Genomic DNA, 17,163 nt, shown 5'->3' with positions numbered 1-17,163 from the left:
GGACTCTGATGGAGAAGGACTGAAATCTAGAGAGGAGCATAAGATGGAAATTGTTAGCTCTGTGTCTTAATAGAGTTGGAAAAACGAGTTACTGCCTGCAAGCTGAAGGGCAAGCAGTTATGTTGCTTGCCATGGGAGTTTACTAGTTTACTTAGTGGTATGTTGCTCATTGTTCTTCATTTACCTTTTATGTGTTTTAAAGTGAGTTAGATATGGATAGTCTACTTTGTGTTGAATTTTCTTAGTCTGAGGATTATCTACTATGTGTATTTTGTATAAGCAGCTTTGGATTAAAGGGGAGAAAACCCCTTTCTGAAGGAGTTCTGTTTGGTAATTAACAGGTTAGGGCTACTCATCCTGAAATTTATGTTGCAGGTTGTTTTTGTTTCTGTTTTTTGTGTTTTTGGATTTCCAACTTTTAAGTTCAGGGGTACATGTGCAGGATGTGCAGGCCATAGTGGTTTACTGCACAGATCAACCCATCATGTAGGTATTAAACCCAGCATCCATTAGCTATTCTTCTTGAAGCACTGTTTTGTTTTGTTTTGTTTTGTTTTTTGAGATGGAGTCTCACTCTGTCGCCTAGGCTGGAATGCAGTGGCATGATATCGGCTCACTGCAACCTCCACCTCCTAGATTCAAGCAATTCTCCATCTCAGCCTCCCGAGTAGCTGGGATTATAGGCACCTGCCAGCATGCCCGGCTAATTTTTATATTTTTATTAGAGATGGGGTTTCACCATCTTGGCCAGGCTGGTCTTGAACTTCTGACCTTGTGATCCACCTGCCTCGCCTTCCCAAAGTGCTGCGATTACAGGCATGAGCCACCATGCCCGGCCTTTTTTTTTTTTTTTTTAAATTAACCTATTGGAGTAGCAGTTGTTTTTTTTTTTTTTTTTTTTTTTTTTTTTTTTTAAATAATGCTTGCAATCCAGTGAGGGTAAAGTGAAATTGATTTCATCATACATGGCTGCATGACGTAGATCTATATGTATATTGATATAATATGATAGATACAGTATATGTAGTTAGAAATAAAGTGTAAGTTGCATGGTGTTCCACTGAATGGATTACCATGATATCCTGAAGACCTAAATTCACACCATTTTAAAATATGTGGTTTACCATCATTTACATTTTTATAAAAGAGGATATACAGAGAGATGACAAACAGGACAAACTGTTTAACTTCACTAATTACCAGAGATACATACCAGGATCAGTGGCCATTTTTACCTATTCAATTAACAAGACAGAACTTTTTTTTTTTTTTTTTTTTTTTTTTTTTTGGTGAGATGGAGTTTTGCTCTTCTCACCTAGGCTGGAGTACAGTGGCGCAATCTTGGCTCATTGCAACCTCTGCCTCCCAGATTCAAGCAATTCTCCTGCTTCAGCTTCCCGAGTAGCTGCAATTGCAGATTACAGGTGCATGCCACCACATCTGGCTAATTTTTGTATTTTTAGTAGATACAGGGTTTCACCATGTTGGCCAGGCTGGTCTTGAACTCCTGACTTCAGGTGATCCGCCTGCCTTGGCCTCTCAAAGTGCTGGGATTACAGGTGTGAGACACCTGCCCAGGATTACAGGTGTGAGACACCTGCCCAGCCATAATTGTTAGTGATAATAGTTACGACTGGTAATGATGTAGTATAGTCATTCTTAGCCAGGGGCAATTTGTCACCCTCCCACCCCCACCCCCCCCCGTGCGCGCGCGCGCACACACACACACACACACACACACACACGGGATATTTGACAGTGTCTGGTGGCATTTTGGTTGTCATCAATGGGAACAGGTTCCTACTGACGTGGCCTAGTGGATAGAAGGGTAGAAGCTTTCAATGTACAGGACAGCATTCCCCTCACCCCACCCCTGTCATAGCCAACAAATAAATATCTGACCACAAATGTCAATAATGCTGGGCTTGAGAAACCCTGGTGTAGTAAAACTAGACCACTCATACATTGTTGTTAATGTTGAAATTGATATCACCTTTTATCATTCTTTATGATAATATTAACATATGTTTCTGGCAAAAATTCAAAGCATTTGACTCAGAAGGTAGAAAATTTATGAAATTTCAGGTCAGAAATAACCACTATTAGGATTTTCATCCAGACTTTTTCCATTAAGTTAGTAATATACATGTAAGTATTCATAATATTTAAACAAAAAAGGCATAGTAGTATACATACTTTTCTGTAACTAGCTTTTTCATTTGGATATTGTACTATATTAATACCTCTGTTATCACATTGGATGGATGCATTTCAAATTTACCTCTCCAATCCCCTATTGATTGATTAATATTTGGTGTTTTCTAAGATTGTGTTATTGTGACTAACATGGCAATGAGCATATTTATGTGTAAATCTTTGTGAATCCTTGATAGTATTTCTGTAAGATATATTTTAGGAGTAGAATTGCTAGGTCAATGCGTATGATCATTAAAAAAAATTGGGAGATGTTATTATATTTCCCTCTAAAATGTAATGGAGACCTTTTGGAAGGCAGTTGTGCAACATGTAAAATGAGCCATAGGTATGGTAATAGGTCTATTTTTAGAAATATAGGGTAAGGAATAGTCTAAAATATGAAAAAAGCATGAAGATGTTCTTTCAGTTATTTATAGTAACAAAAATAGTAGAAGCAATTTTTAAATAACTAACAATGAGGAAATGGTTGACCAAAAATTGTGCTATATCCATTTGAACCATTGTGAAGTCTTAAGAAGACTATGAAAAAAATTTTTTTTGAGATGCAGTTTTGCTCTTTTTGTCCAAGAGGGAGTGCAATGGTATGATTTCAGCTCACTGCAACCTCCACCTCCCGGGTTCAAGTGGTTCTCCTGCCTCAGCCTCCCAAGTAGCTGGGCTTACAGGCATGTACCACTACACCCCACTAATTTTGTATTTTTAGTAGAGGCAGCATTTCACCATGTTGGTCAGGTTGATCTTGAACTCCTGACCTCAAGTGATCCACCTACCTCGGCCTCCCAAGGTCCTGGGATTACAGTTGTGAGCCACTGCACCCAGCCAAGGCTATGAATATTTTTATGTCATTGTCAGTTAAAAAAGCAGAATTCAAAACCACATGTTCACTGTCATTACAGCTAATTAAGAATTAGCATGCATGTAACACAAAGAGGGGAAAGGAATACAGAAGGAAACTAAAATCTGTCTGTCAGGATAGTGGAATGATGGAATGATTTTTCCGCCTAAACTGTACATTATATTACTTACACGGTTTAAAAAAAAGTATTCATAAAAAATGTTACTGCCTCAAGATAAAATATTGATTGATATGGAAAAGATGTAGTTAAGATTTCAATCTAGAGGCCAGTGTCTGCTTAAAAAAGAAAAAAACAAGCCTGTCATCTGTTCTCAGCCCATCGTGTTTCCCATGTGTTCTTATACATTTTAATGACTAAAGAATGAAATAATAATTAGTGTGAATCTTGAATTTACATGAACAAATCCAGGGAAAGCAACCTCAGGAGGCATGGCATAGATATTTTGTTCCAGACAGCATTTTGAAAAATACCACCAAAGAAAAGGAAGGTTGTATAGCATTTTTTTTTTTTCTTTTCTCCAGCCAGTTACTGTATTTTCATAATGGAAGCAGATCTCATTTATGGTGGTGGGACCCTTTATGTGTAGGTAAGGTAGCTTGATGTTAAAGGCCATTTCATATTCATCAAAATGATATTAAAGCTACTGTTCCAAAATGACCTGGTTACTTTGCACATTTAAACATAAATGTTTAACATTTTCAATTTAGAGTGTGTCTCCGAAATCTTTGGATGCCATTATCAGAAATAATTGTTAGTGCTATATTTCAATAAAATAAGTACAAATTAGGAGATTTTAGTTTGATTTTAGATTTTTTTTTTAACCTGGGAGATCTGAAAAGAACTTGTACATGGTATAGCAAACACATTTTCCAACCTTGAATCAGAAAAAAACATTGCAGCAACCACAGGGAGAATTCATTATATTCTTAGGAATGTGTTTTTCCTTCTTTTCTTTGATGTGATTTGTATGATGTTGTTGAGTCTGGACTTTTTATAATGCTGGTTTCTCAATTAACTGAGATGAGAACTGATTTAGTAACAGTAAGCACTGTTGCCAGAGACCTGCTGGCAACAGCAATTTTCTCAGGCATTTCCATTTTCTGGGGTAACTGTTATAAAAGAAGCTTTTTCAGACCAGGTTTGGACTGTGAGTTCAAGATGGAGAGCATCTCCTATAATTGCCTGTCTTGGCCTGGTAGAGAGTGACTTTCTTTCAGAAGCTTGAGGTGGAGGATCCAGCTGGTTATGCTGAAAGTACTGTTGAGTAGATTCTACTTCCTTGGGAGGCCTTTTGAGTGCTTTTTCCTATAATAGTCCATTTCAGTGAATGAGTAGATATTAGGCATTTGGCCCATTCTGGTATTCTAGAAGTTGGAAGGGTCCTTCAGTTACCTTTTTTCTCAGGAAAAACAAAATGTGACTGGTTCGAGTATTGAATAATGTTCTTTATGTTCTTATGCCTCTACTGGAAACAAGTGGGATTTTTCATTAGTTGGTTCACATTAGTATGTTAAGGCTTTCGGACACAGTACTAGTCATTCTGAAAGAGAATCACAAAAGAATAATACTCCACAGTATCTTGAGGGTGGAGGAAAAAGCTTGGTGCAACTTTCATATACAGAATTTTACAATGTTCTCACCCCCCCTGAAATTAACATTTAAGGAAAAGCCAAGTTTTCTAGTTTTCTTGCTAGCCAGATACATTGCAGGATTTTTGGATAACTTTGTCCTTATTTTGGCAATTCTAATCAAAAGATTTCTTTTTCTTCTCCCTCTAATTTCATCTTTCAAGCTCCACACTACATAATTTTTTTTTTAAAGTAAAAGTTGCTTTCAGAAGTAAAAGCAGTCTCTCTTCTGTAGCTCAATAGTGGCATACCAGCCAGCTGGAGACAACAGTCACACCTTTGATGTCACAGCAATGTTCAAGTCTATTGGGATCTTCCTTGGAATCTTCAGTGGATCTTTTGCAATGGGTGCTGCTACTGGAGTGGTGACAGCTTTAATATCCTTTTGTTATATTTATCTTTTCTTGTTAACCTAATGTAGCAGTTGAATGCTGTGTTCTGGGGTTTTTCCTAGTTCTATGATTAGAATAATGTTAGAATTATTAATCTTATAACTTAAGTACCTGGTTTGAAAACATTAAGCAGTAGTTTTTGCCAATAAATAAATAAAAGAACTGTTTTGTTCCACGTGGGGTTTGGTGTCCTAAAAATAATATAATTACAGATGGTATCTCTTTGAGGGTGAATTTTATAGTTGTAGATGAAATAGCTATAAAGGTAGACATATTCCAAAGAGCCTCTGGGTGTTCTGTGCTGTTGGTCAGCCTGGCAGTCTTTTGCTCTTTGTTTAATAGGGCAAATAGGAAACGTACAGCAGCAATGCCAAATGAACAAAATGTGGTTCCCTGGTTAGGATATGTAAGAGTTCATCTCAGCTCTCCCGATTTTAAACTTTGTACTCTAGAGCCCTGAACAGGGAGCCCAAAGGACCTGAGTTGTAGTCTTGGTACCACTACTAGTTAGCTACTGAAATACTGGGCAAGTTATTCTTGTGTTCATGTAAAGACCATTTTATCCCAGACTTCACCCCTATTCAGTACATCCATGTAGTAAATCTGCACTTGTGCTTCTGAATCTATAAAAACAATTTTTATTTTATTTTATTTTTATTTATTTATTTATTTTGAGATGGAGTCTCACTCTTTCACCCAGGCTGGAGTGCAATGGTGCGATCTTGGCTCGCTGCAACCTCCGCCTCACGGGTTCAAGCGATTCTCCTGCCTCAGCCTCCCATGTAGCCGGGATTACAGGTGCTCACCACGATGCCCAGCAAGATTTTTGTATTTTTAGTAGAGACGGGGTTTCACCATGTTGGCCAGGCTTGTCTCAAACTCCTCACCTCAGGTGATCCACCCACCTCAGCCTCCCAAAGTGCTGGGATTACAGGCATGAGCCACCATGCCGGGCATAAAAACAAATTTTAAACCCCCAACCCAAAACAAAAAGTCAGAAGACATGTCTTGATCACCTGCTACATGTGCTGTACTCTGTATATCAAAGCTAAAGACGACAAACATGACCCCTACCTCCCTGGAGCTTTCGGGATAGTGGCAGACACAAACATGATAGAAGCTTTGACACTTTACCTCTTTGGCTCTCAGTGAAGGAAAGTGGAGGGTGGGGACGGTAGGAAAGAGGAGTGGGACTAGATGATGTCTAAAGGGTTTCCAACTTTAAAACTTCTGTGATACTTGTACAAAGTGGAGACATTCTTCTTCGCTAAGTACCTTTTAATTTGTTATACTTGTCAACCTTGTGCTGGAAGAGGCTTCTTTTATGGCTTTTTATAGGTGAACTGAGGCATAAAGCAGCAGTAAAAAGAGTTTTGAAGGTGATGCCAAGACAGATAGTATCTTTTCCCCATTACTGGTTCCTTGAGGGTAGTGAGTATATCTTGTTAATCATTTTGTTGTAGTGCCTAGTTGTGGAAATGACTCTAGATTCTAGCCTGAGATTGGTCGCAATTTGGCACAGGCCGTTTCACTGTCAGCTAACAGATGCTTGTTAAGCTAGTATAAGTGAGTGAAGTGCCTCAATTTCTTCACCATGGAATGAATGCTCTATATCACAGAGGTGGTAGAGGATCAAATTAGTGTGAAATCTCTTGGAAATTATGTGTTTTTATAAATGTAAATTGCTATGGAAGCTGTCTGGCTTTGGGTCTCAGATTAATAGAGGTGGCATGTTGTAGATCTGATCTGTTACTCCTGACTCTACCTGTCTTTCACTGCATGATTTCTGACAAGGTATGTGACACCCATGAAACAACTGGCGTGGCTGAACTATAAGGCTTCCTCACTGAAGGGAAGGCAGCTGAATCCTCAATAAGATGTTCATTTTAAAAGTTTCCCACTAAGGTGGTTCTTCCTTATTCTGGGACTTTTGTGTTAGAGAAGCTAGAGAGCCCTTCTTTCATGATTGCCTTGCTTAAACTGTTATTTTTTCTAGTCACACTTTGTGTTACAAGATCTCATTACCAACCTTAACAGTCTTACGTGACAAAGTTCACCAAATTACGGGAGTTCCAGTTGTTGGAGACAGGCCTGTTCTTCTTGATGTCCTGGAGTACCTTCCTCTTGGCTGAAGCATGGGGCTTCACAGGTGGGTGACTTGCTCCTTTTGATTGTCAACCCTTACAAGGAGTGACTTTGCCAGTCAATTTTGCTCCAAGTGAATCAGCTTCATTAGTATTTGAACATACTGGTTGTGGTTGGGATTTAGGCTGTCACTTTAGAACATAAAAAAAATTTTCAGTGGAAGTGGTTCCTCGTAACAAAGTAAGTCACAAATGAGAATTTCAAGGCAAAGCATATAATCTACCGTGAAGAGGGAACCTCAGTAGAAAAGATGGGAACCATCCTTTCATGTGAACTTGGAATTTGTTTTCTTTATAGGTGTGGTTGCAGTATTGTTTTGTGGCATCACACAAGCACATTATACGTATAATAATTTGTCCACAGAGTCTCAGCACAGAACTAAACAGGTAAGAGGAACTTAGTAATTGTTTGTGAATAGGCTTTTCCTTCTTTCAGCAAAATAGAAGTCTTTTTCACTAAAAAAAAATAGTCTTTGATCTGTTCTAGGTGATATCTACTAATTTCAGCTCCTCTTCGTTTGACTGTAAAAGTAGGTGGGATTGGTAAACTGAAGAGTGACAGCATTTAGCGTGGAAATACATCAGCAGAATAGCCGGGGACTGTTGTTATTGTGGCTTCAAAAACCAGTGAAGTAGCTTCCTTTTCTCTCAGTGTTTTCCCAATTTAATGGCTTTTAAGGGGAATGTTTTGGAAGCTCACTCTGGTTTCACTCGAACTACTGTTGTGTGACGTAGATAAGATTAACTTCTGATCTGACTAGACCTAAAAGAAGATCAACTTCCTTTAGTCTTTGCTCAGGTACTACAAAGCTACTATGTTTCCAGGAACGTCAGGGGACTAGTCAGCGGTCTGGCTTTATTTGGTATCGAATGATCAGTTGTGCAGGGTATCTGAAGGTAATTATAAAGGAAATAGGAATAGGTTTTTCCAGTCTTAGGAGGTATATGAGACAAATACATGAACAAAATGTAATGTCTGGAATAGAAACAGGTGCATACTTGACTATGGCTATAGTGAGAAACAGAAGGTTTAAATTTTGCCAAATGACAAGAATGTTGTTGGATTCTCCTGAAAAGGAGTGGTGCTAAAAGCAGGAGCAACAGTACTACTACTTTCTGCTGGAGCCATAAATCAAGTTTATGACCTGTGCTTTTCCCCAGCCCCTCAAAAGAGATTAGGCTTTTTCCCCCCAAGCATACACATTGGGGTTACAAATCCTTGTTACAAATTAATTCAGTGCAATAAGTATAGAGAAGAAAATCAGCTGGTGGTGGAGGGAGTGGGGGTGGGGCTGGGTCAGAATTTTCCAGGTTATGGGTAGGGAATAAAAAACAAAAACAGGCTGGGTGTGGTGACTCACGCCTGTAATCCCAGCATTTTAGGAGGCCGAGGTGGGTGGATCACCTGAGGTTAGGAGTTTGAGACAAGCCTGGCCAACATGGTGATACCCCGTCTCGACTAAAAATACAAAAATTAGCCAGATGTGGTGGCACATGCCTGTAGTCCCAGCTACTTGGGAGACTGAGGCAGGAGAATCTCTTGAACCTGGGAGTCTGAGGTTGCAGTGAGCCGAGATTATGCCACTAAACTCCAGCCTAGACAACAGAGCAAGACTCCGTCTCAAAAAAACAAAACAAGAACAGTGTAAGAGCTTCCAGTGTTGTTGATGATATGAAGCTTATGTACATTTAAAACATATGATGAATAGGAATCCTAGATTGTGTACTTCCGATTATATGTCACAGAAGACATCAGAGAAGTAGGGGAAATGGTTTGAGGCTTGAGGATCTGGAAAGCTAACCTAGAAGAAACAGTACCCTTAGAAGGATGGGGAGGATTTGGGAAGGCCTAGGGGAAGCAGTACAGATAAAGGCAAGAATCAAAAGAAGGCAGTAAACTGTAGAGCAAAGGTTGGCTGACGCCAGCCCTCAGGCCACATCCGGCCCTTGCCAGTCAGTGAGCTAAGAGTAGTTTTCTTTCCATCCATTTTTAATTGGTTGGCAAAAGATCAAAAGAAGAACATTTTGTGACCCATGACAGTTATGTGAAATTCACATTTCCGTGTCTGCCAGTAAGATTTTCTTGGCACATAGCCACACTCATTTTTTAAAAAGTGTATAGTCTATGGCTGCTTTTATGCTCCACTGGCATAAAAGCAGTGGACAGAGACCTCTTGGCCTGCAAATACCCTCATGTTTACTCTGGCCATTCATGGGAAAGTTTTCCGATCTCTGTGTTCCAGAGTAAAGCTGGGACTTTGGAGTCGCTTCAGTTTTGCCATCTCTGAAAATGGACATAATGATAGTACCTACCCCACTGAGTTGTGTTGGGATTAAAGTAAGATAATGCATATGAAGTCCATAGTATAGTATCAGACACGGTAAAAGCTGAAAAAGGTGTAGCTGTTATCATTAAGTATTAATAAGTAGTAGTAATAGCATATTCAATCATTTAAAGAAAATTAAATATGTACTTACTTATTTTAATTTTCTCATTTTTTGTTAATAAGGCAACCCTGGTTTAAAGAGATTACCTAACTTACCTAAAGTCACACATTCAGCAAAGGGGAAGACAGGGCTCAAGTCTAGGCATTTTCTTTTTTTTTTTTTTTTTGAGACAGTGTTGCTCTGTTGCCCAGGCTGGAGTGCAGTGGCGTGGTCTCAGCTCACTACAACCTCTGCCTTTTGGGTTCAAGCTATTCTCCTTCCTCAGCCTCCTGAGTAGCTAGACTACAGGCGTGCACCACCTCGCCTGGCTAATTGTTGTATTATTAGTAGAAATAGGGATTCACCATATTGGCCATGCTGGTTTTGAACTCCTGACCTCATGATCCGCCCGCCTTGGCCTCCAAAAGTGCTGCGATTACAGGCATGAGCCACAGCGCCTGGCTGGCATTTTGATTCCTAAGCCCATGTTCTTAACCACTATTTTGTTATGTGGCAGAGGGCTTGTAGTAACAAGCCATTGTAGATAACTTTGGTGGCCAGAGGGATACCACATTATGAAGGACCTTAACTTCATTCAGCAAGTATCATATACCTTTGCCAAGGCTATGATGTGAATGGGGTGGAGTGGGCGGGCAGCAGGGGAGGACACAGGGTTTAGTTCTCCCTACAGGTAGTTTTGCTATCCTGTAGATGGTTTTCTTCTATAATGTGGAAACCTGATCTCTAGGATGCTTACTCCCTACACAACGGTAAGACCCATGCAAAAAGTGAAGTCACAGGGCAAGCCGGGAATACAAGAGTTCTCACGAAGCACTCTCTGCCGGGGTAAAAAAGGTTGAAATGAATCTTACAGCTTACAAGAGGAAAGTATCTCGAAACTATCATTTTTCGAGATTCATTGGTTTGGGGGAACTGAAGGATGAGAGATGATTAGAGGTCCTTTTTCATCATCATGGGTTGGAAGTGGTGAAAGTTTGACTAGGGCAGTAGGAGGGACACAAGGAATATTCCTAAAGAAAAACTGACAGAGTTTGGAGGAGGAGGAGAGGAATAACTGAAGATGGGGCTTTGGAGAAGAGAAGCTGATTGGGGAAAGTAAAGGGGCAATGTTTCTGGCTTTTTTTTTTTTTTTTTTTTTTTTTTTTTTTTTTTTTTTTCTGAGACAGAGTCTCACTTTCTTGCCCAGGCTGGAGTGCAATGGCGTGATCTCAGCTCACTGCAACCTCTGCTTCCCGGGTTCAAGCGATTCTCCTGCCTCAACCTCCTGAGTAGCTGGGATTATAGGCATGCATCACCCCGCCTGCCTAATTTTTTGTATTTTTCCTTTTTTTTTTCTTTTTTCTTTTTTGTTTTTGAGACAGGGTCTCACTCTGTTGCCCAGGAGTGCAGTGGTGCTCTCTCGGCTCACCACAACCTCTGCCTCCCAGATTAAAGTGATTCTCCTGCCTCAGCCTCCTGAGTAGCTGGGATTACAGGTGCACGGCACCATGCCCGGCTAATTTTTGTATTTTTAGCGGAGATGGGGTTTCACCATGTTGGTCAGGTTGGTGTCAAACTCCCCACCTCAGGTGATCTGCTTGCCTCCCAAAGTGCTGGGATTACAGACATGAGCCACCGCACCCAGCCGTTTCCGGCTTTTTCTGCAGGACTAGAAATGTCATCTCCACATTTGCTCCCTTCCAAACCACATATTGTGTGTGTATGCATGAACTTTATATATTTGAGTGTCTGTTTTATTATCTTAGTAATATTCATGTTTTCAAATTATGTAACTTAATTTATTTCCTGGACTAATCTTTTACAATTTCATTTCAGTTGTTTGAGCTTCTCAATTTCTTGGCAGAGAATTTCATCTTCTCCTACATGGGGCTGACACTGTTCACCTTCCAGAACCATGTCTTTAACCCAACATTTGTAGTGGGAGCATTTGTATCCTTTATTACGTGTTTTATTTTGAAAAGTATTTTTAATTGAGATTTTTCATGTGGGTTTTGGGTATGTGGTTGATAAGAATATGTTTAAATATATGCAGTTTTCCTCTGAGTAAAACAAAGATTCCAGCTCTTTTTTATAGTTATCTTACTATATTCTATTTCAATTTGTATTTTTTGCACAAATAGTGTTGACAGATTAAAATGACAGACAAGTGTCCTACTGTTTTGCCAATCCCAAAGACAAGTGTTTTCCCTTTATTACTACAGGGAAGGAGAGGTTGGATACTGGGGAACAGCTAGCAGTCTCTGCCACAGGGCAATAGGTGAAAGATGAGGAAACGTTAAATGAGGCCACTTTCTCTCCCTCCTTCAACCCCTCTCTCACCCTCTCTCTTTCTCTCGCATATATACAAAGAGTCTTAAAAAACCCCAGCCTGAGCAACATAGCGAGACCCCATCTTTACAAACAAAAATTTTAAAAATTAGCCAGGTGTGGTGGCACATGCCTGTAGTCCCAGCTACTTGGGAGGCTAAGGTAGAAGGATTACTTGAGTCCAGGAGTTTGAGACTGTAGTGAGCCATGATTGTGTCACTGCATTCCACCCTAGGTGACAAAGCAAGACCCTGTCTCAAAAAACAAAAAACAAACAAAAAAAAGTTGCAGTTGAAGGAAGAAACTGAGTATATGAAAGAGAAGGGGCAATAGTGAAAGCCTCTTGAGAGGGCAGGAATGAAATCCAAAGCATATAGAGAGAAATTTTACCTTCACTGCGAGGAGAGACAGCTCCACCATTGCTACAGGAGAGAATAGGGTATGTACAGATGAAGGCACATGTGTAAGATGGAGCTCCTGTCTGATGGAGCTCCTGTCTGATGGAGCTCTGTCTGATGACTTCTATGTTTATCTGTTAAGTAGGAGGTGAGATTATCTGCTGAGAATAAGATTGGGAGTTGGGGAGTGTATCAGTTATCTATTGTGTAACAAATTACCAAATTACCTTACATTTAGCAGCTTAAAACAACAGACGTTTATTATCTCACACGGTTTCTGAGGGTCAGGAATCCTGGAGCAGCTTAGCTGGGTGGTTCTGGCTCCAGGCTCTCTCAAGAGGTTGCAGTTGTGCTCTTGGCTGGGATTGTACTTTCTCAAGACTTGACTAGGGCCAGGGAATCCACTCCAAGCTTGCTCAACTCACATCGTGTCAGCAAGAGGCTTCTATTCTTCTCTACATGGACATCTCCATAGGGCAGCTTACCCCATGGCTTCCCCCAAACTGAGTGAGCTGAGAGAGCCCTAAAATGAAAGCTGAAGTGCCTTTTATAACCTCATCTTTGAAGAGACATGCCAGCATCGCTTCTATAATATTCTGTTGGTTATACAGACCAACCTGGTACAGTGTGGGTGGAGATTATACAAAGGTGTGAATACTAAGAGGCAGGGATGGTTAGATACTACCTTGGAGGCTGGCTTACACAGAGCATAGGGATTTTGAGGAAGGTGGAAGTTTGTGAAATAGTTGTAGAGAATGGGAGAATAAGTTGACCAAAGAAATGCAACAGGACTGCTAAGAAGTACTAGGGATTCATTGTCTTTGAGGAATAGGCGTAAGCGGTAGAACCAATCTGCCCCATTGAATGACTTTGTCCAACAGTACTTACTGTAAGCATGGAAAAAAGAGATAGTTGGCTCCTTCCAGATTTGGAGTTTTTTCAAGTGGATGCAATGAAAACAGAAAGATGAGAGATCATAGTGTTATTACAGGACTGATGCAATCTAAACACTTCATTTAATGTTTAAATGACATTAAAGGGTGTTATTAACATGATAGTAAGAAAGGAAGTGAGGAAAGAAGACATCGTTTAAGGAAAGAGTATAGGGATCTTTGGACTGAAAGTCTCAGTGCTGTGGAAGAATGATCAGGGTGGGATAGTTGAACACAAAATATGGAAGGAGCAATTGTGGCCAAAGGGAATGTTTGAATAAGAATTTTCAAAAGACATATTTTAAAACCCCACCTCAGGATGAAGAATCTGCCAAATAAATTAGAAGTTTATTTTTTTAATTAAAACTCTAGGATCTCTGTTAGAAGTGAAGTTTTACTGAAATACCATTCCGCAGAGCCTTAGTCTGCAAATGAACTTTAGGCAAAAAAATAAACTTCTGTCAATAGGAGATCTTAGCTGAAAGACAACCATGAGACCAGTAACTTAATGTCCTGCTAGTCTTGGAGAACATTTTGAGCAGTCAAGTGGCTTGATCCACTATACTTAATCTGGAAACAAAGCTAAATATTCTCTATAGGTTTCTGAGTCTGTTAGGAATTAAAATTCCTCAATAAGAAATCCTACCATGAGAATGGCCTCTAAACAGGAGAGAGTAGCTCTATTTCTGGCTATATTAGTTAGGATGTAGGTTTGGTTGCATGTGAAAAGACTCAAACTAATGCAGGTTTAAACAACATAGACATTTCTTTCTTATCTAAAAGTCTGAACTGATGTGGCAGTTCTGCCGCATAGGATCACCAGGGACTGAAGCAGCATTGTTGCTAACATCCTTAGGGACTTGCCCTTGTTCTTGAAATCCAAGGTGGCTCACCCCTGTCTGTCAGTTGCCTTCAAGGGCTTGACCCAGAACGTGCACACGTCCCTTCCACTTAACATCATTGGTTACACCTACTCACAAGGGAGGCTAGGAATTATATTCTTTCTCTCGGTGACTGTGTAAAGATGAAAGGGAGGAGTGCCAACTACCAAGGAAGAAAGCAAGAACAGATGTTGGGGAGAACTAGCAGTCACTGCCACATTGGCCCACATGGTTAGTGGTTATGTTTTCTTTTCTTTTTAGAAAATCACTTAATTTTCTGGCCGGGCGCGGTGGCTCACGCCTATAATCCCAGCACTTTGGGAGGCCGAGACGGGTGGATCACGAGGTCAAGAGATCGAGACCATCCTGGTCAACATGGTGAAACGCCGTCTCTACTAAAAATACAAAAAGTTAGCTGGGCATGGTGGCGCATGCCTGTAGTCCCAGCTACTTGGGAGGCTGAGGCAGGAGAATTGCTTGAACCCAGGAGGCGGAGGTTGCGGTGAGCCGAGATCGCGCCATTGCACTCCAGCCTGGGTAACAAGAGCGAAACTCCGTCTCAAAAAAAAAAAAAAAAAGAAAATCACTTAATTTTTTTTTTTTTTTTAAATTTTAGAATGGTTGTAGGTTTACAGAAAAATTGTGACGATAGCCTGAATGTGGTGGCTGACGCCTGTAATCGCAGCGTTTTGGGAGGCTGAGGCGGGAGGATCACAAGATCTGGAGTTTGAGACCAGCCTGGCCAACATGGTGAAACCCTGACTCTACTAAAAATACAAAAAATTAGCCAGGTGTGGTGGCAGGCACCTGTAATCCCAGCTACTCGGGAGGCTGAGGCAGGAGAATCATTTGAACCCAGGAGGCAGAGGTTGCAGTGAGTTGAGATCATGCCATCATACTCCAGCCTGGGCAATAGAGCTATATTCCATCTAAAAAAAAAAATTAGGAAGATAATACATAAAGTTCTTATATGCTCTACACTCAGTTTCCCTTATTATTAACATATTAGCATAGTACATTTGTCACAATGAATGAACTAATGTTGATAGATTAGTATTAACTAAAGTTCAAACTTTATTCTGATTTCCATAGTTTTTCCTTAATGTCCTTTTCTATTCCAGGGTCCCATCCAGGATACCACATTACATTTAGTTGACATGTACCCTTAGGCTCTGCCTGACTGTGACAGTTTCTCATGTGTATTCTTTGTTTTTGGTGACCCTTGACAGTTTTGAGGGCTACTAGCTGTGTATTTTGTAGAATGTCCTGCAGTTGGAACTTGTCTGATATTTCCCCATGATTAGACTGGAGTTACATGTTTTTTGGGAAGAAGACCACAGAGGTAAATGCCATTCTCATCACATCATATCAAGGGTACATACTTAATAATGTTGATGATAGTCTTAATCACTTGGTTGAGATAGTGTTTGTCAGATGTATCCATTATAAAGTTACCCCTTTACCCCCTCTCTATGCTTGGAAGGAAGTTGCTATGAGCAAGGACTGAGGAATCGGGAGTTAGGTTCCACCTCCTTGAGGACAGAGTATCCGCAAAATTATTTGGATTTTTTTCACACGGGACATTTATTTATTCTTCCTCATGTATTGTTTTATTCAATCATTTATTTTTAAAATTTTATTTATTTAACTTTTTTTGAGCTGGAGCTTCGCTCATGTTGCCCAGGCTGGAGTGCAATAGTGCAGTTTCGGCTCACTGCAACCTCTGCCTCCCAGGTTCAAGCAGTTCTCCTGTCTCAGCTTCCCGAATAGCTGAGATTACAGGCATGAGCTGAGATTATAGGCATGCACCACCACACCTGGCTAAATTGTATATTTTCAGTAGAGGCAGCATTTCACCATGTTGGCCAGGCTGGTCTCAAACTCCTGACCTCAAGTGATCCGCCCATCTCAGCCTTCCAAAATTCTGGGATTACAGGCATGAGCCACTGTGCCCAGCCAACTTATTCTATTAATAATCTTAAAAGTATAGTAAAGAAACTCCTCTTTTAGACCTGTTTCTCTTCAGCTAGTAAATTTCCTGCATGGTACACCTGCTCTGTCCAATTTGGTGGCAACTAGCCAAATGTGATTATTTTAATTTGAAGTAATTAAAATGAAATAAAATTAAAGTTTCAGTTCCTCTGTCAAACTAGCCACATTTCAGGTGCTTACTGAATTGGACACTGCAGATACAGAAAATTTCCATTGTTGCAGAAAGTTCTATTTGGATAATGCTGTGTTAGGCAATGGAACCAAGGGACTGTGTGTTAGAAATTGAGTTCCCTAAAATAGTCTTTCACTATCTGGAATGCATAGTCTAAATAATAGTAAAATGAAATTATCCTTAACCTATTAATAATTTTAGGTTGCTATTTTCTTGGGAAGAGCTGCCAATATTTACCCCTTGTCCCTCTTACTTAATTTGGGTAGAAGAAGTAAGATTGGATCAAATTTTCAACATATGATGATGTTTGCTGGTAAGTTATGATTTTCTTCTCTTGCCCATCCCAAGCAACCATTCACAATGCATATGCCAGCTTGATGTAACACTGAGATGTTATGCTGGTAATATAATACTCCATTATTTTTATATTATTTATTTATTTATTTTGAGACACGGTTTCACTCTGTTACCCAGGCTGTAGTGCAGTGGAACAATCTTGAGTCACTGCAACCTCTGCCTCCCAGCTTCAAGTAATTCTCATGCCTCAGCCTCCCAAGTAGCTGGGATTACAGGCACCCACCACCAAGCCCAGCTAATTTTTTTTTTATTTTTAGTAGAGATGGGGTTTCACCATATTGGCCAGGCTGGTCACAAACTCCTGACCTCAGGTGATCCACCCACCTCAGCCTTCCAAAGTGCTAGGATTATAGGCATGAGTCATCGTGCCTGGTGTGTAATACTCCTTTAAACATTGAAGTTGCATCCTTGAGTGGAAAAAAAATTATAGTGTCCCAT

General features: G+C 40.2%; 1 protein-coding gene across 2 annotated transcripts in view; it reads left to right on the top strand.

Moving 5' to 3' along the window:
* The window catches only part of SLC9A6 (solute carrier family 9 member A6), a 60,667-nt gene that overhangs the window by 19,860 nt on the left and 23,644 nt on the right, over positions 1–17,163 (top strand). For both annotated transcript variants that reach the window (XM_003940745.4, XM_039464081.2), the window contains exons 7-11: positions 4,938–5,079; positions 7,138–7,243; positions 7,537–7,625; positions 11,502–11,615; positions 16,570–16,681. In XM_003940745.4, the coding sequence (XP_003940794.1) occupies positions 4,938–5,079; positions 7,138–7,243; positions 7,537–7,625; positions 11,502–11,615; positions 16,570–16,681 (563 nt within the window). The remainder of the gene's footprint in view (positions 1–4,937; positions 5,080–7,137; positions 7,244–7,536; positions 7,626–11,501; positions 11,616–16,569; positions 16,682–17,163) is intronic.

This window comes from Saimiri boliviensis, chromosome X, assembly GCF_048565385.1.
Source record: "Saimiri boliviensis isolate mSaiBol1 chromosome X, mSaiBol1.pri, whole genome shotgun sequence".
NCBI lineage: Eukaryota > Metazoa > Chordata > Mammalia > Primates > Cebidae > Saimiri > Saimiri boliviensis.
Note: the sequence above shows the minus strand (reverse complement) of the source record. Positions and strands in the feature narration are given on the sequence as shown.